We start from the raw sequence: 24,803 nt of genomic DNA on the forward strand, positions 1-24,803 counted from the left end.
TGGGTAATGATATGTAGGGTTTGTCCTTTGTTGTGGGTGGGTTGTATGTCCGGCCAGTGGAGCTCCCATAGTTGGAGGAAGTCCTTGCATTCACATACATTGCTTGAGTTATTATCTTCCAGGTGGAGATTGATGTCTCCTGCTATGATAAGATTTTGGGTGGAGATACAGGTATTCGATATGAAATCCAGAAAGTGTGTCTGTGCATCTTGCCAATTGCCTGGGGGTCTGTAGAATAGGATTAGGATTAGGTGATCAGATAGGTTGGAGTGGTTAATTCTGACTGAGGCTATTTCGAGTTGAGGAAGGATAGATTCTGCTGTTGTTGTGACTGTGAATTGAAATTTATAGATTATCGCTATGCCTCCTCTTCTTTTTCCTTCTCTTGTCCAATGGGTAATTTTGTATCCTGGGGGACAAAGCTCTGGAATTGCATTGAATTTTAATTGCCAAACCTTAGTCCATTCTTCTAGCTTCTGCAGATCCTTTTTCATGTTTTCCACTCCCTCCCGGATGCCCACTCTGTTACAAATTTTAGTATCATTCGCAAAAAGGCAAACTTTACCTTCTAACCCTTCGGCAATGTCACTCACAAATATATTGAACAGAATGGGCCCCAGCACCGATCCCTGAGGCACTCCACTACTCACCTTTCCATCATCCGAGCGAATTCCATTCACCACCACCCTCTGGCGTCTGTCCGTCAACTAGTTCCTAATCCAGTTCACCGCTTTGGGCCCTATCTTCAGCCCATGTAGTTTATTCAAGAGCCTCCTGTGGGGGGACCGTGTCAAAAGCTTTGCTGAAATCTAAGTAGATTATATCCATAGCATGTCCCTGATTCAATTGTCCGGTCACCCAGTCAAAGAATTCAATGAGATTCGTTTAGCACGATTTCCCTTTGGTAAAACCATGTTGTCTCGGATCTTGCAACTTGTTGGTTTCCAGGAAATTCACTATCCTTTTCTTCAGCATCGCTTCCATTACTTTTCCAATAACCGAAGTGAGGCTTACCGGCCTGTAGTTTCCAGCTTCTTCCCTATCACCACTTTTGTGAAGAGGGACCACATCCGCCATTCTCCACTCCCACGGAACCTCTCCCGTCTCTAAGGATTTATTAAACAAATCTTTAAGAGGACCCGCCAGAACCTCTCTGAGCTCCTTCAATATCCTGGGGTGAATCCTGTCCGGTCCCACGGCTTTGTCCACCTTTAGATTTTGAAGTTGTTCATACACACGCTCTTCCATGAACGGTGCTATTTCCACTCCTCTGGAGTTTAGTTTATCTAGATTGTAAGCTCTTTGAGCAGAGACTGTCTTTTGTGTATGGTGTACAGCGCTGCGTATGCCTTGTAGCGCTATAGAAATGATAAGTAGTAGTAGTAGTTTAGTCAGTCTTAGTGCTGTTGGCTCCATGTTTCTGTGAGAAACGTTACCTATTGAGTTTTATTTTCTGGGGCTAGTACACTCCTCTCCTGTCTCCATGGTAACCATGGAACCTCAGAGCTGCCATAGTGGCATTTTCTCCAGGTGCAGTGTTTACAGTAAATAGATTTATTCTGTAAAGTGGCTGGTTTTCAACCTGAAGTTTACAGGTTCAAGGCTGGTTTGTGCATCATATTAGAAACTGTGTAACTCGGTTCTGTTTCAAATGGGGCATATTTTATTTCATTCTTCCATATTGCTTGCTTTGTCAAGCAGTTTATTGCATGACTGGAACAGCTAACTCTATACTACAGTGCTAAAGGTGTTAGCTGTGTTGGTTTCCACATCAGCTCTGTTCTCTTGTATTGCACATTGACACTGGCCCAAACTATTGCATACTAGCTCCAGCCACCACTGTATCAGCAGCGTCTCTAGCTGTATGTCAGTGTCTCTAAATGCTTCTATTGCACTTTTGCACCTTTTCATTGTATTGGACAGCTAGTGAATATTATGGAGCTACTTCAGTGTAGAGGAATAGCCAGTGCTTTTTTTGTGCCGGTACGCAACGGTACAGTGTACCGGCACCTTTTTTTTGCCCTGCACTTCTTCTCAGTCCCCCAGGGGTGTGGTGTGCTGGAGCCGGCTCGCAAGAGCTCTTGCGAGCTGGTTGTTGTGGCAGGCGAAGCGGCGGTAAGTGAGGTAAGGGCGCCACAAGACATACTTACCTCATCTCCCGTGCTCTGGGGGGTTTTAAATCGTTGTCGTTGATCATTTACCTCCGCAGCAGCCACAGTGAAAGGCCTAGCCTTCCCTTCATTTCCAGTCAGTGTCCCATCTTCTTCTGACGTCATTTCCTCTTTCCGCGAAGGCGGGACACTGATTGGAAACGAAGGGAAGGCTAGAGATGGCCTTTCACTGCGGCTGCTGCGACGGAGGCAGGGGACTTCGCTGGGTGGGTGTGGATGCCTGGGGGGGCAGGGGAGGGAAGGGAATCGCTGGGTGGGTATGGATGCCTGGAGGGGGGCAGGGGAGCGAAGGGAATCGCTGGGGAGAGAAGGGAATCGGGTGGGTATGGATGCCTGGGGGGGGCAGGGGAGCCAAGGGAATCGCTGGGTGGGTATGAATGCCTGGGGGGGCAGGGGAGCCAAGGGAATCGCTGGGTGGGTATGGATGCCTGGAGGGGGGCAGGAGAGCCAAGGGAATCGCTGGGTGGGTATGGATGCCTGGAGGGGGGCAGGGGAGCCAAGGGAATTGCTGGGTGGGTATGGATGGCTGGAGGGGGGGCAGGGGAGAGAAGAGAGTTGCAGGACATGGATGGAGGAGAGGGAGGGGAGAGAGAAGAAATGCTGGACATGGATGGTGGGGAGGGAAGAGTGAGGAATGAGATGAGGGGAAAGGAAGAGAAGAGAAAAACTGCACATGGATGAAGAAAATAGGAAGAAGCTGGATCCAGTGGACAGCTTTTACTTACGGATGTAGGACAAGAAATGAAGAAGAAAGGCGGAAAGTAAAGAAATAAATGGAAAGGAAACCCTGGAAACGGAGTTAAGGGAACATAGTAACATAGTAGATGACGGCAGAAAAAAGACCTGCACAGTCCATCCAGTCTGCCCAACAAGACAACTCATGTGTGCTACTTTTTGTGTATACCCTACTTTGATTTGTACCTATGCTCTTCAGGGCACAGACCGTATAAGTCTGCCCAGCATTATCCCCGCCTCCCAACCACCAGCCCCACCTCCCAGCCACTGGCTCTGGTACAGACCGTATAAGTCTGCCCAGCACTATCCCCGCCTTCCACCACTGGCTCTGGCACAGACCGTATAAATCTGCCCAGCACTATCCCTGCCTCCCAGCACCGGCTCTGGCACACAGACCGTATAAGTCTGCTCAGCACTATCCCCGCCTCCCAACCTCCAGTCTCGCCTCCCACCTCTGGCTCTGGCACAGACCGTATAAGTCTGCCCAGCACTATCCCCGCCTCCCAACCTCGCCTCCCACTACCGGCTCTGCTATCCAAACTCGGTTAAGCTCCTGAGGATCCATTCCTTCTGAACAGGATTCCTTTATGAACAGGTAGAGAGCAGCAGAATCAGAGACTGGGACCAATATGGAAAGAAAAACAAAGTCACCAGACAACAAAGGTAGAAAAAAATCATTTTATTTTCATTTTAGTGTCTGAAATATGTCCAACTTGAGAACTTACATCTGCTGTCTTATTTTGCACTGGGTATACTGGAGCTGTAAGAGCTTACAGAAATTATTTATAATGAAAAAAATAATGTAATTTTGTTCTCCTATACTAGTATAATATTTTCAATGATGTCTGTTTATATGCACCATAGCTGGTATAAGGGGTGTGGCTAATGTGGGTGTAGCTATCATATGGGTGGGGCCATTTGTGGTGACCCCGCCCATAATGAGTACCAGCACCTTTTTTTCAACAAAAAAAGCACTGGGAATAGCTTTATTGTTATAGCAACCAGCTGAGAGTAAGCACAGAGATCTAGCAGTTGCTGGTTGAAATCCCACTGCAGCTTGCCATCAGTAGTGCACAGTGGTGGAAACAGCCATATTCTGCTACACTATCTACCTCTGGCTCTCAACCACGCTTTTTAGTTTCAATATGCAGCCATGCCAGTCAATTCTTGATCCTCAGCAAGAAGACAGGTCTGGCTTCTAAGTCACATTTAGCAAGCTACCTGTTAGAGGTAAACTTTCGGAGAAGATCTAGAGAAGTTGAGTAAAGACCTAGGGGACTCCAAGTCTCAGAGATTGCCAGAGGACAAGTCTAAAGATTCTTTTAAATCCTCTCAGTCTCGTCTTAGGTTTTGTGAGGCCAGGTGCTACAGGCCAGGCAAATCTAACTTTCAGAATTCCCTCTTCAACAAAGACAAGTCACCTTTTGTGCTGACAGAACTCTGCTTCAAACTCCAGGTCTACCAATGTCTTCTGCATCTCCCAGTGATGGGGTCTTGGTTCATTCCTCGAGTTTTATAATAGTAGGACTCCTCTCTTCCTGGTTCCATGAGGAGTGGACCAGAAATTACCTCAGACCAATGTGTCGTGGAAATAATAAAGCAAGGTTACAAACTGGAGTTCTCCCATTCCACTGCAGATTTTTTCATGGAATTTCCATGCAAGCTCCAGCCCAAATATCAAGCAGGTCAAGCCACCTTGCAAACGCTTCTTCATTTAGGCAAGTCGAGACTGTCCCCAGTTGCAATTGGGGGGGGGGGGGGGCAGTAAGTTATTCTATTTACTTTGTAGTTCCAAAGAAGGGAGCTTCCTTCCACCAGAGTTTGGACTTCAAAAGAGTCAGAGTTTTAAAGGTTCAACATTTCATGATGGGAACATTGCAGTCTGTAATTATTTATTTATTTATTGCACTTGTATCCCACATTTTCCCACCTATTTGCAGGCTCAATGTGGCTTACAAAGACCTGTAATTGTATCTCCATACCAGGGTACAGAATACAATTGGTTTTAGAAAGAGTCAAGGAAAATAGGAGGATTTGGTTAAGCAGTAATAGAAGGATACATTCTGAATAAAGGTGGATAGGTGTTGTATTATAGTTGGTTATGGGTTTTCTTGGTAGGCTTTGTTAAAGAGAGAGGTTTTCAGAGATTTGCGGAAGTTACTTAATTCGTTGATCGATTTCAAGTGAGATGGAAGTGTATTCCACAGTTGCATACTCATATAGGAAAAGCGTGTGTTAGTTTGTATTTTAGACCTTTACAACTGGGGGAAGTGTAGGTTAAGAAAGGTGCGGGAAGATCTTTTAGCATTTCTGGGTGGTAGGTCCGTCCACGAGGTCTAGCATGTAGATCAGGGCATCTCCGTGAATGATTCTGTGAACAATCGTGCAGATCTTGAACGCGACACGTTCTTTAAGAAGGAGCCAGTGTAGTTTCTTTCTTAGGGGTTTTGCACTTTCATATTTTGTTTTTCCAAATATGAGTCTGGCTGTGGTATTCTGGGCTGCTTGAAGTTTCTTGATGGTCTGTTCTTTACAGCCTGCGTAAAGTGCATTGCAATAGTCCCGGTGACTTAATACCATTGACTGCACCAGATTCCGAAAGATAGCTCTTGGGAAGGAAGGTTTTACTCTTTTGAGTTTCCACATGGAGTGGAACATTTTCTTGCTTGTATTCTTCACGTGATTTTCAAGTGTGAGATTTTGATCAATGGTAACTCCTAGAATTTTCAGATTGTTTGAGATGGAGAGGGAAAAGTTTGGGGTGGTTATGGAGGTGAATTTGTTTGTATTGTGTTGTGAGGTGAGTATAAGACATTGTGTTTTTTTTGCGTTGAGTTTTAGCTGAAATGCATCCGCCCATGAGTGCATGGTTTGGAAGCTTTGGTTGATCTCGTTAGTGATTTCCTTTAGGTCATGTTTGAATGGGATGTAAATCGTGACATGATCTGCATATATGTATGGGTTGAGATTTTGATTGTCTAATAGCTTGGCTAGGGGTAACATCATTAGGTTAAAGAGGGTCGGTGAGAGGGGGGATCCTTGTGGAATTCCGCATTCAGGTATCCATGGGGCTGATGTCACCGCGTTAGTTGTTACTTGGTATGATCTTGTTGTCAGGAATCCTCTAAACCAGTTAAGTCCAGCAGGGATAGTTTCTAACCTCCCTGGATCTGAAGGAAGCTTACTTTCATATTCCCATTTCACTGTCCCACATTCAGCCTTTCCACATCACCAAGGACATTTTTTCAAGGTCATGGTAATAGTTGCAGCCTTCCTTTACAAGGATGGATTGCATATTTGTCCATACCTCGCAATTGGCTGATTTGTGATTCTTCCTGTCAAGAGAGTCTGCAAGTTTCATCCAAGATCATAAGAACATAAGAGTAGCCATACTGGGTCAGACCAGTGTTCTGTTTTCCAAACAGTGGCCAAGCCAGGTCACAAGTACCTGGCAGAAACCCAAATCGTGGCAACACCTCATACTACAAATCTCAGGGCAAACAGTTGTTTCCCATATGGACATTTCCTCCAGGAATTTGTCCAAACCTTTTTTTAAACCCAGATACGCTAACTGCTGATACCACCTCTCCGACAAAGAATTCCAGAGCTTAACTATTTCCACTTATTTGTTTTAAAAGTATTTCCATGTAACTTCCTCCAGTGTCCCCCTAGTCTTTGTACTTTTGGAATGAGTAAAAAATCGATTTACTTCTTCTTGTTCTACACCACTCAGGATTTTGTAGACCTCAATCATATCGCCCCTCATCTCTCTTTTCCAAGCTGAAGAGCCCAAACCTCTTTAGCCTTTCCTCATACGAGAGCAATTCTATCCCCTTTATCATTTTGGTCACTCTTCTTTGAACCTTTTCTAATTTTGCTATATCTTTTTTGAGATATGGTGACTAGAACTGAACACAATACTCAAGGTGCAGACGCACCATGGAGCGATGCAAGTCATTATAGTATTTTTGGTCTTATTCACCATCCCTTTCCTAATAATTCCAAACATCCTATTTTTTTGTCCGCCGCCATACACTGAGTAGAAGATTTCAGCATATTATCTACAACGACACTTGGATCTTTTTCTTGAGTGCTGACCCCCAAGGTGGACCCTAGCATCAGATAACTGTGATTTGGATTATTCTTTCCAATGTGCATCACCTTGCATTTGTCCACATTAAATTTTATCTGCCATTTGGACGCCCAGTCTTCCTATTTCCTAAGGTCTTCCTGCAATATTTCACAGTCCGCACGTGTTTTAACAACCTTGAATAGTTTTGTATCATCTGCAAATTTAATCACCTCGCTTGTTGTTCCGATTTCCATATTTTTAAATATGTTAAATAGTACCAGTCCCAGTACAGATCCCTTCAGCACTCCACTGTTCACGCTCCTCCATTGAGAGAAAAGACCATTTCCCCTACTCTGTTTTCTGTCAAATAATCAATTCCTAATCCACACCAGAACCTTGCTTCCTATCCCATGATGCTTTAATTTTCTGAAGAGTCTCTCATGAGGAACTTTATCAAAAGCTTTCTGAAAATCTAGATACACTCTGAGGCATATTTTCAAAGCACTTTGGGAGGCTAAGTTCCATAGGTTTCTATGGAACTTTGGGAGGCTAAGTGCTTTGAAAATGAGCCTCTCTATCAACCAGCTCACCTTTATCCACATGTTTATTCACACCTTCCAAGAAATGAAGCAAATTGGTGAGGTAAGACTTCCCTTGGCTGAACCTATGGTGACTCTGACCCTTTAAACCATGTTTGTCTTTTTCTATAATTTTATTCTTTATAATGGTTTCCACTTTTTTTCCCGGCACTGACGTCAGGCTTACCGGTCTACAATTTCCTAGATCACCCCTAGAACCCTTCTAAAAAATCGGCATCACATTGGCCACCTTCCAATCTTCAAATACTACAGGCGATTTTAACAACAGGTTACATATTAGTAACAGCAGATCAGCAATTTCATGCTTGAGTTCTTTGAGAACCCTTGGATATATGCCATCCGGTCCAGGTGATTTACTACTCTTTAATTTGTCAGTTTGGTTCAGTTCATCTTCCAGGTTCACCGAGATTTCTTTCAGTTCCTCCACATCATCGCCCTTGAAAACAATTTCCAGTACAGTCAGATTTCTTACATCTTCTTCCATAAAGACAGAAGCAAAGAATTCATTCAGTTTCTCCACTATGGCCTTGTCCTCCCTGAGCACCCCCCTTGCTCCTTTGTGATCTAACGGTCCCACAGATTCCCTCGTAGGCTTTCTGCTTCTGATGTACCTGAAAAAGGTAGCTACTCTTCTTCAGCCCTTAGGATTGGTATTCAAAAGTCAGTTGTTTCCAACACAAATCTTGGCCCATTTGGTAGTGTTATTCAACATAGGCTTAGGGAAGACATTTCTTCCTGTTGCTCATCAGCAAAAGATTCACACCCAAGTCAGGTTCTATTTCCCCTACCAGGTCTTGGGGTCTGGGAATATGTTCAGGTTCTGGGTTTTAATGATCTCTATCTTGGACATTCTTCCATGGGCCACATTCCACATCAGACCACTTCTGGGGTCCTTCTCAGCTATTGGTCTCCATTTCTCATGGACCCTCCAAGCCAAACTCAGCCTCAACTGGTGGATTCAGTGCAGCCACCTTATGACAATTCAGATGTTCTTTTTCTTTGCAGATGGCAATCTGCAGCTGATATGCTGCTAGGGCGTGCCTTAGCTAAGTGCAACAGATTTCAGATTCCTTCCAAATGTCCGATAGCCTCCTCCTGAATTGTCAGATGTGGAGACGGGGCCGGCATATTTGGCAGATTCCTTGTATGACTTGCTTTGGGCGTCGACCAAACAGATGTCATTGGCGGTCACAGCCTAACAAATGTCGTTGGTGGTCACAGCCTGTCATTTGCTTGGGTTGCACCACTGGGCGGCAGATACAGCTTCAAACAGCGGCTGGTTAAGTTCCCTTTTAAGGGCAAGCTGTTGTTTGGTGAGAGCTTAGCGAAGTTGGTGAAAGGTCGGGGTGACTCACAGACTCAGCATCTTTCTGAGGACGTCTTAAACGTTCTTTCTGGTCAGGTCAGGCTTGTCCTCGTTTTAAAAGATACAGGTGTTATCATCCAGGGCAGCCTATTTTTAATCAGAGATCCAGGTATCGGTCCAAGCAGGGTTTTGGAACGCCAGGCTTTATCCTGTTGAGATCTACGGATTTCTCCTGAAGGTTTGGCGAGGTGCACAGTCCCGCCTTTTCTTCCTAAGGTGGTTTCTGCCTTTCATCTCGTCAGTCTTTGTTTCTTCCCGCTTCCATGACATATGCCATGTACTCCTACACTATTTGGAAGTGACTGATGAGTTCCGTTGGTCAGATTATTTATTATTATTTATTGTATTTGTATCCCACATTTTCCCACCTATTTGCAGGCTCAATGTGGCTTACAGAGTTCTGTTATGACATTGTCATTCCAGGATAGCAGGTACAATTAGTGATATACAGAGAATTAAGTAAGGGGAAAAAGGAGAGAGTTGGGTGGGTAGGTATAGAAGGTAGATTTTCTTGACTGGTTGGGTTGGCGTGGTAGTTTAGTAAGGCTATGGGTTTTCTTTGTAGGCCTTGTTGAAGAGATATGTCTTCAGGGATTTACGAAAGTTGGTTACTTCGTCAATAGATTTCAGGTCAGTAGGTAATGCATTCCATAGCTGCGTGCTCATGTAAGAGAAGGTAGTGGCATGTGTCAGTTTGTATTTTAGTCCTTTGCAGCTGGGGAAGTGCAGATTGAGAAATTTGCGGAATGATCTTTTGGCGTTTCTGGGAGGCAGGTCCACGAGGTTTAGCATGTAGGTTGGGACGTCTGCGTGGATGATTTTGTGAACAATCGTACATATCTTGAACTCGATACGTTCCTTAAGTAGAAGCAAGTGAAGTTTCTCTCTTAGTGGTTTTGCACTTTCATATTTAGTTTTTCCGAATATGAGTCTGGCGGCGTTATTCTGGGCTGTTTGGAGTTTTTTGATATTCTGTTCTTTGCAGCCAGCGTACAGTGCGTTGCAGTAGTCCAAGTGACTTATTACTATTGATTGTACTAGCGTACGGAAGATGTATCTTGGGAAGAAAGGTTTTACTCTTTTGAGTTTCCACATGGAGTAGAACATCTTTTTCGTCGTATTCCTCACGTGGGTATCAAGTGTGAGGTTTCGATCAATGATAACGCCAAGTATTTTCAGATGTTGTGAGACGGGAAGAGAACAATATGGTGTCATTATAGTGGTGAAGTTGTTTGTGTTGTATTGAGAAGTGAGTACAAGACATTGTGTTTTTTCTGCATTAAGTTTTAGCTGGATTGCGTCCGCCCAGGAGTGCATGATTTGGAGGCTTTGGTTGATCTCGTTGGTGATTTCTTTTAGCTCATGTTTGAACGGGATATAAATCGTGACATCGTCTGCATATATGTAGGGGTTGAGGTTTTGATTGGCTAGTAGTTTGGCTAGAGGTATCATCATTAAGTTAAAGAGGGTTGGTGAGAGGGGAGGATCCTTGGGGAACTCCACATTCGGGTGTCCATGGGGCTGATATGTCCATGTGCGTTTTTACTTGGTATGATCTTGTGGTCAGGAATCTTCTGAACCAATTGAAAATTGCACCTCCTACTCCGAAGTATTCTAGTATAAGTAATAGTATTCCATGATTAACTATGTCGAAGGCACTGGACATGTCGAATTGTAAGAGCAGTATGTTATTGCCAGTTGCAATTGCTTGTTTGAATGAGTTCATTGCAGACACTAGAACAGTTTCAGTGCTGTGATTCGATCGAAATCCTGATTGAGATTCGTGTACAATTGAGTGTTTATTTAGGTATTCAGTGAGTTGTTTCGTCACTATGCCCTCCATGACTTTGGTTATGAGTGGGATAGATGCTACTGGGCGATAATTGGTTAGGTCCATTGTGCTTTTCTTAGTGTCTTAAGAAGGGAGGGCTGTTGTGGGAGAACAGGGTGGGCAGGTGAGGGCTTGGATTGGAAATGGAACTCGGGGGCTGAAAAGGGGGCAGGTGGGGGCTGGGGCGAGTCACTGGACATAGATGGGAGGGCAGGGGAGAGAGGAGAAATCGCTGGACATGGAGGGGAGGGCAGATGAAGGGAAGGGCAGAGGAGATTTGCTGGATATGAATGGGAGGGGAGGGGAGGGGCCGGCAGAGGGCAATCGCTGGACATGGATGGGAGGGGAGGGTAGTGGAGAGAGGAGAAATCGCTGGACATGGAGGGCAGGGGAGATAGGAGAAATCGCTGGACATGGAGGGGAGGGCAGGGGAGAGAGGAGAATTGCTGGATATGGATGGAGGAGAAGGAAGGGAAGAGAGGAGAGTTGCTGAACAAGGATGGGAGGGGTGGGCAGGAGAAATGCTGGGCATGGATGGAGGAGAGGGAAGACAGGAAGGAGATGCACATGGATGGAGGGGAGAAAGGAGAAATGCTGGACATGGATGGAGGGAAGATAGAGAAAGGAGATGTACACGGATGGAGGGGAAGGGAGAGGAGAAATGCTGGACATGGGTGGAGGGGAAGGAAGACGGAGGAAGTAGATGCACATGCATGGAGGAGAGGAGAAATGCTGGACATGGATGGAGAGGAGAGAAGACAGAGGAGGAGATGTACATGGATGAAGGAGAGAGGAGAAGTTTTGGATATGAGGGGAGGGAAGACGGAGGAGATGTACATGGATGAAGGAGAGAGGAGAAGTTTTGGATATGAGGGGAGGGAAGACGGAGGAGATGCACATGGATCGAGGGGAGACAGGAGAAATCTTGGACATGAGGGGAGGGAATACGGAGGAGATGCACATGGATCAAGAGGAGAGAGGAGAAATTCTTGACATGAGGGGAGGGGAAGACAAGAGGAAGGAGATGCACATGGATGGAGGGGAAGGGAGAGAGAAATGCTGGACATGGAGAGGAGGAAAGACAGTAAGTAGATGCACATGGATGGAGGGGAGAGAGGAGAAATGCAGGACATGGATTGAGGGGAGGAAAGACAGAGGAGGAGATGCACATGGATGGAGGGTAGGAGAGAGGTGAAATGCTTGACATGTATGGAGGGGGGGGGGGGAGGAAAAATGCTGGACATTGATGGAGGAGAGGGATGAAAGAGGAAGGAGATGCATACTGAACAGAGATGAGGGAAAGGGAAAAGAGGAGAAAAACTACATATGGATGGAGAAAATTGGCAAAAGCTGAATCCACTCTATACCTCCTCCAGTCAAGTCCGTGGAGGACCCAGCTTTTACCTATGGATATGGGCAAAAAATAAAGGAGGAAGGTAAAGAAATGCATGGAAAGGAAGCCCTGGAAACAGAGTTAAGAGAACAGATAGCAGCAGAATCAGATACTGATCAGAAAAAGTCACCAGACAACAAAAGTAGAAAAAATAATTTTATTTTCATTTTAAAAGTAGAAAAAATAATTTTATTTTCATTTTGGTGTTTAGAATATGTCCAATTTGAGAATTTACTTCTGCTGTCTTATTTTGCAATGTATAGCAAGCAATGTGTTTCTGTTTTTCTGGTATTGTGCTGCATGCAGAGTCTAGCTTCTTAGGATTTCAGGTTAAAATTTGAAGAGGGGCTAGCTCTGTTCTGCGTGTGTGACTGCAAGGCCAAGTGTCTGAATAGGGATCTGTTTGTTAGGTTCTTAGATTTTGATAACATATTGTTTCAGGTTTGGCAAAACTGTTCTCCTAATTCCTGGTCTGTATGCTAATTTGGTTTGTTATTTTGGGTATACTGGAGCTGTAACAGCTTACAGAAATTATTTATAATAAATTAAAAAAAAGTTATTTTTCTTCTATACTGGTATAATATTTTTAATGATGCCTGTTTATATGTGCTATGGCTGGTAAAAGGGGTGTGGCTACAGTAGGGGTGGGGTCATAGTGTTCCCGCCCTTGGATGGGTGGGGGCGGTCACTAATTGGCTGCAAGAGGGCACCAGAAACCCTAGCACCAGCCCTGCTTGGGTTCTGCCCAGTAAGTGGGTAGTAAACCTCCCTTCAAGGTAGTTCCATTAGGTGATTGCCTACAAAGTTACTACTAGGGTGGACCTATATAACAGCATTCTAGTGGACCATGGACATCATTCAGAATGATTATTGCCTGGAATTTCTCTCTTAGGCCTGTTTCCATTTTGTCATTCAAAAGGTCTGTGCCCTGAAAATGGCAGATACAAATCAAGGTCAGGTATACACAAAAAGTAGCACATATGAGTTTATCTTGTTGGGCAGACTGGATGGACCGTGCAGGTCTTTTTCTGCCATCATCTACTATGTTACTATTTATGTCCTTAGGCAGAGGGGTAAGTAAGACGTTTCGTTTATCTGTGGGGAAGAGGCCATTTTGAAGCATGTAGTTTGTGTTTTGTGAGGTCTGTTTAGAATTGTTTAGGGGCCGATCTTATTAGGCTAGTAGGGCAAATGTCTAGTTTGCATTGCGATTTGGCGTATCTTCCGAGCCATTGAGAGATTTGACGAGAGCGTGTCAAAGTTGGTCCATGATCGGTCAGCTGGGTGTTCCCCGGGTATTGGGTCTAGACATTCAAGGATGTCTGCGTACTCACTCACGTTGCTAGGTATCATGAGTCGGAGCTTTATAATTTTTTCGTTGAAGTAATTTGCAAGATTGGTTGCAGATGGGGTGTCTGTATTATTGGAGGTCACCGGTGTAGTATTTAGTGGTTTGTTTACGAGTAAGAATAGTTTGTGTGTGTCCTTGTAGTCTGGTCTATTTTGGTTTTATAGTAAATTCTTTTGGTTTGTCTGATAGTGTATTTGTATTTTCTTTGTAGTTGTTTCCAGTCTTTGAGTGTGTGTTCTTCTTTTTTCTTACTCCATGCTCTTTCTAATCTGACCTGTGTGTTTAGTTCTTTCAATTCTTCGTTAAACATGGTATTGAGTTTTTTCTATGTGAGGTTCTGGTGCTGTGTTGTCTAGTAATGTTCTGCATTTGTTTGTGCTTTGCTCGGGACCTCAGAAAGGTAATGTGGCTTACAAAGCCATGCTACTCCACTGGGTCAAGGAGGCTATCGCACCAGCGTATTTATTAGTAGGTAAACCACTTCCAGCCGGATTCCAGGCGCTTTCTACCCCAGCTGTCATGAATTTGTGTGCGGAATCTCGTCTGTTGTCCCTGGAGGAAATATGTAGGGCAGCAACATGTCTTCCTTGCATACTTTCTCCAGACACTATCGTTTGAATGTCTCTGTTCGGTCGGATGCATCTTTTGGAGTATCGGTGCGGTTCCCACCCTATTTTTAGGACTGCTTTACTACATCCCACAAGTCTCTGGATTCATCTGCTGCTGATGCTAAGGAATGAAAAATTATTTCTTACCTGATAATTTTCTTTCCCTTAGTCATAGCAGATGAATCCAGAGGCCCACCCTGTTTTTCCGGCAGTTCCTATCGTTTAGGTCTCTGTTGGAACTTGTTGCTGCATTTTTATATTTTAGGTGGACTGTTGTTTACATGTTTGCAGTTCTTGGTTTATCACTTTTCCCTGTAGGGAAGAAGAAATGTTGTAATTTTGTTTTCTGCTGCTTTGCTGTGAGAAATACTGACTGACCAAGAAGCATTGCAGCCTACAAGACAGTGCACTATCTCCAACTGCTAGTAGATGGTCACAACCACAAGTCTCTGGATTCATTTGCTAAAAGAAAGAAAATTATCAGGTAAGAAATAATTTTTTATTTCTTTTCCAGCATCTGCTTTTCTGCCTGTTTTCCCCATTCCCCAGCATCCTGCCTCGTGCTTCTTCTTTGACCTTTGCATTTTCTCCTGCTTCTCCCAACCTCAGCAGCAAAGCCCACTAACACTCCCTTCTTCTTCCTCAGTATTTTCATATCCCTGTGTTTTGGACTTACAAGCCGCTTTCAGCTATCCATATTGACTATACAGGCAGAGAGTAAATCTGAAGATAAGAGACAGGGGGACAAATCTCAATTCTTCCCACCTTTCTCCTCTCTGGCTGCACTCTGCTTTTGCCCCCCTGCCCCTTTCTCCCTAATTCAACAGTGAACTGAGCAACTGGAGCCATCCCTCAACACCAACTGCTGTCCTGAGATCCATTGCAGGAAACAACAGTTCACAAGTTGAAAATTGCTCCTCCTGGTACTGGCTGTCTCCTGTTGACATCACTGTGTGTTTTGCTGCTGGGACAAAATAAATACTTTCAGCAGCACAAGGATTTATCTGGTTCATTTAGTGAGATTTGATTGAGTCTAAAACTTACTGCCTAGCTAAGGAGTACTTTCAATTTACGGTACTTTAAATTCTGAGCATGCATGTTGTGTTTTTAACCATGACTGCCAATATACCTTTGATTGCTATGAAAATTCTTGTTTCTGTTTTATGTCTAGCTGAGTCAGGTGTGTTTTGAAGATGATGGAACCAGTTCTCCTCAGGACAGACTGACCCTGCCACAGTTACAGAAACAATTACTTGAAGATTATGGTAAAATATTACAAAGCACTGAATTGTTAAAAAGAAAAAAATCTGCAGGGTAACAGTTACAAGGCAGTACTGTTAGCCATGCAAGTTAGATCGTCTTCTGTTGCAAATTATTTTTATTTTAATAAATCAATTGATTTCCAAGGAATGAGCTGAAACTCTGATCTCACCATGATCAGCAGCTCACTCTAAAGACAAAATCCCCCAAACCTTATTCCCTATCATCAAGCCAATCAATCCATAGACTGGTGGGTTGTGTCCATCTACCAGCAGGTGGAGATAGAGAGCAATCTTTTGCCTCCCTATATGTGGTCATGTGCTGCCGGAAATTCCCCAGTATGTTTTCTATCTCAGCAGGTGTGTAGTCACACAGCAGCAGCTCTGGCTAGGTCTCCAAGCCTAACTGTTCAGGTTTTGTTGAGTACCTGGGGTTGAGGGCTCTTCGTGAGCAAGTGCAAACCTGGTGGTGCCAGGTCCCTCCTTTTCTCCCCCCTCCTGCTGGCTCCGTTTAAAAAAAAAAAAAAAAATTTTTAAACGTTCAAAAAGGACGTCCATTTGCAGCTGCTCACTGGAACAAGTCGTCACTACTCGGAGCAAGAAGCAGGTAATTTTTACCTTTTACTAGCGGGCAGGGGGTTCCCCGAACGGTCTCCACGTGGCTATGGCCTCGGATGGCAAGGGCGCGAAAAGACGCTCTCCGGAACACGTTCGCGCGCCTAGCGGGGAAGCGGGGGGCTCGAAGGTAGAGTTGCCCTTTTTGGGCGTCCTTTCGGAGCCGGGAGAGTTCACCGGTTTTTCCTCCGGCGTAGCGGCCTTTCCCGCCTTAGGCGCCCATCCCCCGCTGGCCGCCCTCCCGGTCATGAGCGGCCACACGGCTCGGTCGGCTTCTTCTTGGGCCGCCCTCGAGATGGGAGATGTTAACAGCTTGGTCGCCCTTGAATCGGGCGACAGTAAGAAGTCGGCAAAATTAAAACGCCCTTCTTCCCACGCGGCTCCTTCTCGGAGTTTCGCGCCGGACGCCATTTTGGATGCGCAACACGCCTCTCCCCCGCTACTGGGAGTACAGATGGAGGGCGCCTCTAGGGCCGCGGCACAGGCTGCAGAAATGCACAGACTGGGGGGGTTTCTCCCCTGAGTTCATTTTGCTGCTGCATCAGGCCTTTCTTATGCAGAACACTGCCCATGCTCACCTCTCTGATCTGGGTGATGAGGCCTCTATGCTTAAGCGACCTCGGGTGGATCTTCCACCCCCGGGGGACTCGGTCTCCTCTGATGTGGATGACGGCAGCGTGTCTGAGTTTTTCCAGAGATCCTTAGCGGAATCTATGGAAGAGACTGATCCTCACTCGGATGGAGCGGACGACCCCTCTGCAGCGCGGCTTTTTCGCTCAGAGGATTTGCCCAACCTGCTTGTGCAGGCCATGAGCATTTTGAAGATTGCCTTTCCGGAGGAAGGCTCTCTCTCAGCCTCTACTGGCTCCGCCATTATGCTGGGAACGAAGCACCCGCCTAGAACCTTCCACGTTCATGAAGCCATGCAGACCTTAATTTCAGCGCAATGGGATGCCCCTGAGGCGAGCCTGGAAGTAGCCAGGGCTATGTCCCGTCTGTACCCCTTACCTGAGGGGGATCGGGAAGCCTTTGTCTGGCCCACGGTAGATTCCTTAATCACTGCCGTGACTAAGAAAACGGCGCTGCCGGTGGAAGGTGGCTTTGCCCTGAAGGACGCCCAGGACAGGAGAATGGAGGTGGCCTTAAAGTCGTCCTTCGAGGCGGCCGCTCTGAGTTTGCAAGCCTCGGTTTGCGGCTCCTACGTGGCTAGCGCGTGTCTGACTGTTTTGCAGTGGGCTTCCCCCTCGGACCTTTCCTGGAGGGCGGAATGGCGGACCCTGGAGTCGGGTTTGGCCTACTTGGCAGACTTGCTGTATGATGTTTTGAGAGCCTCGGCCAAGGGTATGGCTCAGACAGTCTCTGCGCGGCGGTGGCTCTGGATTAAGCACTGGTCTGCTGACCATGCCTCTAAATCTCGCCTAGCCAAGCTGCTCTTTGGGGACGAGCTGGACAAGATCGTGACGGAGCTGGGCACGTCCAAGGGCAAGAGGTTGCCGGAGGTCAGGACTTGGGCCGGCAGTGCCCGTCCTGGTTCCTCTAAGGGCTGATTCCAGGAAGCCCGTCGGTATCGCCCGGGCAAGTCGGCCCCCTCTGCCTCCGCTTCCTTCAAACGGAACTTCTCCCCCAAGCAGCATTCCTTTCGTAGGGACCGCCGTCCAGGAGGTTCGTCCTCCGGCCCGCCCCCAGGGTCGCGTACCCAATGACGGGGACCTGGACCATGGCCCAGTGCAGATAGGAGGAAGGTTGTCCTCGTTTCTGGGCGAGTGGACCAAGGTAACTTCAGATGCTTGGGTTCTGGAAGTCATCAGAGACGGCTACAAGCTAGAGTTCTGCCGACCCCTAAGAGACGGGTTTGTAAACTCTCCCTGCAAGTCTCAGGTCAAAGCAGCTGCCGTGCAGCAGACTTTGAGCAACCTGAACTGCCTGGGCGCGGTGGTCCCGGTGCCAGTAGATCAGCTTGGCAAGGGGCGCTACTCCATTTACTTTGTGGTGCCAAAGAAAGAAGGCTCTGCTCGGCCTATTCTCGACCTCAAGGGAGTCAGTCGGACCTTGAAAGTTTGGCACTTCCGGATGGAGACCCTCCGCTCCGTAATAGCTGCGGTGAAAAAGGGAGAATTCCTGGCCTCCCTGGACATCAAGGAAGCTTACTTACATATTCCCATCTGGCCGCCTCATCAGCGCTTTCTGCGCTTTGCAGTGCTGGGCCGACACTTCCAGTTCAGAGCCCTCCCGTTCGGGTTGGCTACGGCTCCGCGGACCTTCTCCAAAGTGTAATGGTGGTCATCGCGGCCTACCTCCGCAAGGAGGGAGTGCAAGTCCATCCCTATCTGGACGACTGGCTGATCCGAGCCCCTTCCTATGCGGAGTGCGGGAGAGCTAGACAGGGTCATTGCTCTTCTGAGCTCCCTGGGATGGGTCATCAACTGGGAGAAAAGCCAGCTGCGCCCAACAGTCCCTGGAGTACCTGGGAGTTCGATTCGACGCCCAAGTGGGCAGAGTGTTCCTGCCGGACAACCGGAGCGTCAAGCTTCGGACCCAGGTGGACCAGTTCCTAGCCTCCTCTTCTCTTCGGGCTTGGGACTATGTGCAGCTGTTGGGCTCCATGACGGCCACGATGGAGGTAGTGCCCTGGGCCAGGGCTCATATGAGACCACTACAGCACTCTCTTCTGCGGCGGTGGTCTTCAGTCTCGGAGGATTACGCCGTGCGCCTTCCTTTGGATCCAGTGGTGCGAAAGGCGCTGAGCTGGTGGCTGAGGCCAGGCAAGCTGTCCGCAGGAATGCCTCTTACGACCCAGGAGTGGGTTGTCGTCACGACGGACGCCTGCTTGACGGGCTGGGGAGCCCACTGCCTGGGACGGGACAGCGCAGGGGCTCTGGTCTCCTGCAGAGACGAAATGGTCCATCAACCTCCTGGAACACCGAGCCATTCGGTTGGCGCTTCTAGAGTTTCTCCCAGCACTGGTGCTGAGGCCTGTACGGGTCCTGTCGGACAATGCCACGGCTGTGGCCTATGTCAATCGCCAGGGAGGTACCAGGAGCGCCCCTCTAGCCAAGGAGGCCATGAAGCTATGCCTGTGGGCGGAAGCGAATCTGGAACAGCTGTCGGCGGCCCACATTGCGCGAGTCATGAATGTCAAGGCGGACTTTCTCAGTCGCCATACCTTGGATCCCGGAGAGTGGCAACTGTCTGCTCGGGCATTCTTGGACATCACGAAACGCTGGGGCCGGCCGAGCCTGGATCTGATGGCGTCCTCGGCCAATTGCCAAGTGCTGCGTTTTTTCAGCAGAGGACGGGACCCTCGATCTCTGGGAGTCGATGCTCTTCTTTAGCAGTGGCCGGCACAGGAGCTTCTCTATGTGTTCCCGCCCTGGCCCATGATGGGCAGGGTGCTAGGCCGGGTGGCAAAGCATCCGGGCCGGGTGATCCTGGTGTGTCCGGATTGGCCCAGACGTCCCTAGTATGCGGACTTAGTCAGAATCTCGGTGGGCGGCCCTCTGCGGCTTCCAGCGGAGCGGGTCCTCTTACATCAGGGTCCCGTGGTGATGGAGGATCCCTCCCCCTTTGGTCTTACGGCCTGGCTCTTGAGCGGAAGTGGCTGAGGTAGAAGGGCTTCTTAGACAAGGTCATTGCCACTATGCTGAGAGCGAGGAAGCTCTCTACTTCTACCACTTACGCCAGGGTTTGGCGTACCTTTGCGTCGTGGTGCGAGGCAGGCTCAGTATCACCACTGCTCCAATTTCTTCAGTGTTGGCGTTCCTGCAAGAGGGGCTGGAGAAAGGCCTGTCGCTCAGTTCACTGAAAGTCCAGGTGGCGGCTCTAGCTTGTTTCAGGAGTCGCCTGAAGGGGGCTTCCCTGGCTTCACAGCCAGATATGGTACGCTTTCTCAGAGGAGTTAATCACCTGCGCCCCCCTCTGCACTCAATAGTGCCTACGTGGAATCTCAATCTGGTACTACGGTCCTTGCAGAAGCCGCTCTTCGAGCCCTTGCCAAGGGCATCGCTGAAGGACCTGACGCTGAAAGCGGTCTTCCTGGTGGCTATCACATCAGCCAGAAGAGTTTCCGAGCTCCAGGCTGTCTCGTGTAGAGAGCCGTTCCTGCGATTCAGTGAGGCAGGAGTATCGATTCGCCCAGTGCCCTCCTTCCTGCCCAAGATTGTTTCTCGATTCCATGTGAATCAGCAGCTTCTCCTACCCTCCTTTCGTAGGGAGGATTACCCAGAGGAGTACCCTGCGATCAAATACCTGTATGTTAGACGGGTCATCATCAGATACTTGGAAGTGACCAATGATTTCCGGAAGTCGGATCACCTGTTCATGCTGTTCGCGGGCCCTCGTAAGGGTCTGCAGGCATCTAAGCCTACAGTGGCACGTTGGGTCAAGGAGTCGATCGCAGCAGCTTAAGTGGCGGCAGGGAAGATTCCGCCTATTCAGCTGAAGGCACACTCTACTAGAGCACAAGCAGCCTCGATGGCGGAGTCCAGATCTGTCTCCTTGGAAGAGATTTGCAGAGCGGCTACTTGGTCGTCGGCTCATACCTTCTCACGACATTACCACTTGGATGTGGCTGCTTGGGCCGAGGCCCAGTTTGGGGCTTCAGTGTTGCGTTCAGGGATTTCCATGTCCCGCCCTGGGTGAGTACTGCTTCGGTACATCCCACCAGTCTATGGATTGATCGGCTTGATGATAGGGAAGGTAAAATTATGTATCATACCTGATCATTTTCTTTCCCTTAATCGATCAATCCATAGCCCCTCCCAGATATCTGTATTGTTTGTGTTCCGGTTATATTTCAGGTTCAAGTTCAGTCTTCATTTCCTGTTCACGAGGACTTCGTGTTCAAGTTCTTCCAATTGAAGTCTCTTCGAGTTGAGACGATTTTGTGTTACAGTGAGCTGCTGCTTCCTCTCCCCCCGTTTCGGCGGTGGCTGGATTGATAACTAAATTATGCCGGCGCTCCCTCCCGCTTCATGCGGCTGTAGGGTAGCTTTGTATCCCTTTCGCTTCGGCGGTGTTAGGGTAAGCCAGCTCCTCCCGCGGTTGTGGTAGCAGGATAAGCCAGTTCCCCCCGCGTCGGCGGGTATGGTTTCCCGCCCACCGCCCCGGCGGTGGTGCGCTGGAATATTTCCCCTCCCCCGCTTCGCCGGTGGTGAGCTGGGCAGAGTGTCCCTTTGTGGGTGTAATTCTCTAAGTGCTGAGTCCTGCGGATGGAGCTTTGATATCGACATACTGGGGAATTTCCAGCAGCACATGACCACATATAGGGAGGCAAAAGATTGCTCTCTATCTCCACCTGGTGGTAGATGGACACAACCCACCAGTCTATGGATTGATCGGCTATGATTAAGGGAAAGAAAATTATCAGGTATGATACATAATTTTACCTTCTTATTGTTGATCCTTGTGTGTGTGTGTGTGTGGGGGGGGGGGGGGGTTATTGGCTGGTGGGATGATTTGCACAGTGTTGAGAGAAGGTAGTTCCTTTGGTTCTAATCATAGTCTGGAGGAGGAGACTTCAGTGTCTGAACACAGGGAGGGTATTCAGAGTGATTCCCAGACATGAGAGAAGAGGAGGAAAATTAGGGGGCTGCAGTAGGTGAGTGAAAGTAGAAGAGGATTTTCAAATGGCTTCAAATTACGAAAGGAAGAAAGCTTCAGGGATGAAGGCAAAGTGAAGAGAATAAGCAAGCAGTGTGAGTTGAGCCAGAGATTACAGAAGGGAGGGGAATGAAAGAACTGCACTGGGAGTAAGTGAGGGAAAGAAGAGTAAGCGGGCTAAAAGGAAGGGAAACGTGAACATACCTTACATGGCAATTGCATTTATACCATTGTGAGTAAACTATGGAACAATTTTTTGAATCATTGTGTACTGGTGAGTGGATTTTCATGACTAGCAAATGTTGAATGGGGATAAGAGAAGTTAGTTTCTTTGGCCCTGATTGGATGTGCAGGAGGAAGAAGCCATGGTGGGGGTAGGGGGACAGAAAAGGAGGGGAGAAAATACAAGAGAGGGAGAAGTATGGAGGGGTGATGGGGGGGAGAGAGTAAGGAGGTGGGGAAAATGGAGATGAGAAAGGGGTACAGGGAGGGTGAGGATCATAAGAGGGGCTGTAAGTGTGAAGGAAGAACTGGAAAGAGAAGAGTGAGAGCTGCTTCAGGAAAGATGGGGAAGAAGGGACAGGAGTACATTACATGACAAGTAAGCCATGAAAGAATTTTCACATCCCTGTATGATGGTTTATTAAGATTTGATATATTGTCTTTTACTAACCAAGGTCAAAGCGATTCACAACAAAAAAAACACACAGAACAGAAAATAAGAAAAGGATGCCAATAAGTCATAGGAAAGCTCACTAGCCATGCACTCTGAGGAAAACAGAGGCTAAACATTCCAGGGCTTTACAAACAACAGTTCAATAGCACAGGCATCCCACCTTTGATCAGCCAGCCAGCCAGTTTACTCATTTGCTCCAAAGACTGAGACTGTCTGTCTTGCTTCCTCTCATACCTCCCCCAGTCTGTTTCTCTGTCTCCCAACTGCTCTTTTGCTCTCGCTGTCATATCTCCTACATGCTCTCTCGTGCTCTCTCATACCTCCCCAAGTCCGACTCACTCCCTCTCATACCTCCCCAGTCTGTCTCACTCCCTCTCATACCTCCCCCAGTCTGTCTCACTCCCTCTCATACCTCCCCCAGTCTGTCTCACTCCCTCTCATACCTACCCCAGTCTGTCTCTCATACCTCCCCCAGTCTGTCTCGCTCCATCTCATGCCTCCCCCAGTCTCTCTTTTGCACTCTCTCATACCTCCCCCAGTCTGTTTCTTCCTCTCTCTCTCTCTCTCTCTCTCTCTCTCTCTCTCTCACTCTGTCATACCTCCTACATACTCTCTCATGCTCTTTCATATCTACCCAGTCTGTCTCTCTTGCTTTCTCTCATATCTCCTCTAGTCTGTCTCTCTTGCTTTCTCTCATACCTGCCCCAGTCTGTCTGTCTCTCTCTCTGTCATAGCTCCCCCAGTCTTTCTCTTGTGCTCCCTCTAATACCTCCCTCAGTCTCTATCTCTCTCTCATACTTCCCCTAGTGTGTCTCTTGTGCTCCCTCATATACCTTCTTCAGTCTCTCATGCTCTCTGATTCCTCCCCAGTCTCTCTCTTGCTCTCTGATTCCACCCCAGTCTCGCTCGTACCCTCTGATTCCTACCCCAGTCTCTCTCTCGCTCTCTGATTCCTCTCCCAGTCTCGCTCGTACCCTCTGATTCCTACCCCAGTCTGTCTCTCGCTCTCTGATTCCTCCCCCAGTCTCTCTGTCACGCGCTCCGATTTCTCCCCCAGTCTCTCTCTCATGCTCTCTGATTCCTCCCCCAGTCTCGCTCATGCTCTCTGATTCCTCCCCCAGTCTCGCTCATGCTCACTGGTTCCTCCCCAGTCTCTCTCGCACCCTCTGATTCCTCCCAAGTCTCTCGTTCTCGTCCTCCACAGTTTCTCTCTCTCGCTCTCTGACTCCTACCCCAGTCTCTGTCTCTCATGCACTCTCTCATACCTCCCTCAGTCTCACTCTTTCATACCTCCCTCAGTCTCACTCTTTCTATCTCTTATACCTCTCCGTCTTTCTTTTGCGCTCTACCTCACCCAGTTTCTCATTCGCTCTTTCATACCTTCCCCAGTCTGTCTCACACTGTCTGTCATACATCCCCCAGACTCTCATGCTCTCTTGATTCCTCCCCCAGTTTGTCTCTCGTACTCTTTGATTCCTCCCCCAGTCTGTCTCTCGCACTCTTTGAGTCCTCCCCCAGTCTGTCTCTCGCACTCTTTGAGTCCTCCCCAGTCTGTCTCTCGTACTCTTTGATTCCTCCCCCAGTCTGTCTCTCGTACTCTGTGATTCCTCCCCCAGTCTGTCTCTCGCACTCTTTGATTCCCCCCCAGTCTGTCTCTCACACTCTTTGATTCCTCCCCCAGTCTCTCTCACGCTTTCTGATTTCCTCCCCCAGTCTCTCTCGCTCTCTGATTCCTCCCCCAGTCTCTCGTGCGCTCTGATTTCTCCCCTAGTCTCTCTTGCGCTCTGATTTTGTCGCGTTCTTGAGGGCCTAGGCATTCTGTCAGGTCCTCGAGGAAGGACTGGAGTACGTGAGCCCTTGTGCCACTGCCGAAGAGCTGCAGCGGCAGGCAAGACCACCTCGGGACTGGAAACACAGAAGAGCAGTACTGGAACTCTGTACTGGAGTAGTACAAGGCAGGCAACTAGAACAGACGAAACAGGAACAGCTTCACCTGCACTTAGCCACCGTTTCTCCGGAGTTGAGCTCCAAAGTGCAGGTGGCCGGCAGGACTTGCAGGATAAGGCAGGAACTGAAGATCCAGAGGACCCACCCTGGGTCTGGGATACACCAGGGCGACAGGGCACGAAACTAGACTCAGACAGTGTGCTGCTGCACAGCCACTAGCAAGACCAAGGAACACAAGGCGTACCGAAGCCTAGCAGGAGCAAGGACTAGGGCAGCATACACACTAGGCAGAACGGGGATCCGGGAATACCCACAGGGTAAACCCTCTAGCTAGGTGGAGACAGGATACAGGAATAACCACCCAGGAAATACACACTAGCTAGACAGATACAGGATATACAAGCAGGGTAGGCACACAGGCTAGGCAAGGTAGGACTTAGGGTAAAGAGAGCAAACCAGGAAGAACAGGCCAGGGGTCTTGGGCTGGCAGCAGAGCAAACAGAGTAACCAGGAATAACAGGCCAAGGGTCTTTGGGGCAGACAGGAGAACAGACAGAGTAAACCAGGACAAAGGCTTCACCC

General features: G+C 48.0%; 1 protein-coding gene across 4 annotated transcripts in view; it reads left to right on the plus strand.

The window, feature by feature from the left end:
* The window catches only part of NUP93 (nucleoporin 93), a 1,074,191-nt gene that overhangs the window by 632,746 nt on the left and 416,642 nt on the right, over positions 1-24,803 (plus strand). For all 4 annotated transcript variants that reach the window (XM_030203719.1, XM_030203720.1, XM_030203721.1 and 1 more), the window contains one exon: positions 15,298-15,391. In XM_030203719.1, coding sequence (XP_030059579.1) covers positions 15,298-15,391 — 94 coding nt within the window. The remainder of the gene's footprint in view (positions 1-15,297; positions 15,392-24,803) is intronic.

This window comes from Microcaecilia unicolor, chromosome 5 (assembly GCF_901765095.1).
Source record: "Microcaecilia unicolor chromosome 5, aMicUni1.1, whole genome shotgun sequence".
NCBI classification, from domain to species: Eukaryota; Metazoa; Chordata; class Amphibia; order Gymnophiona; family Siphonopidae; genus Microcaecilia; species Microcaecilia unicolor.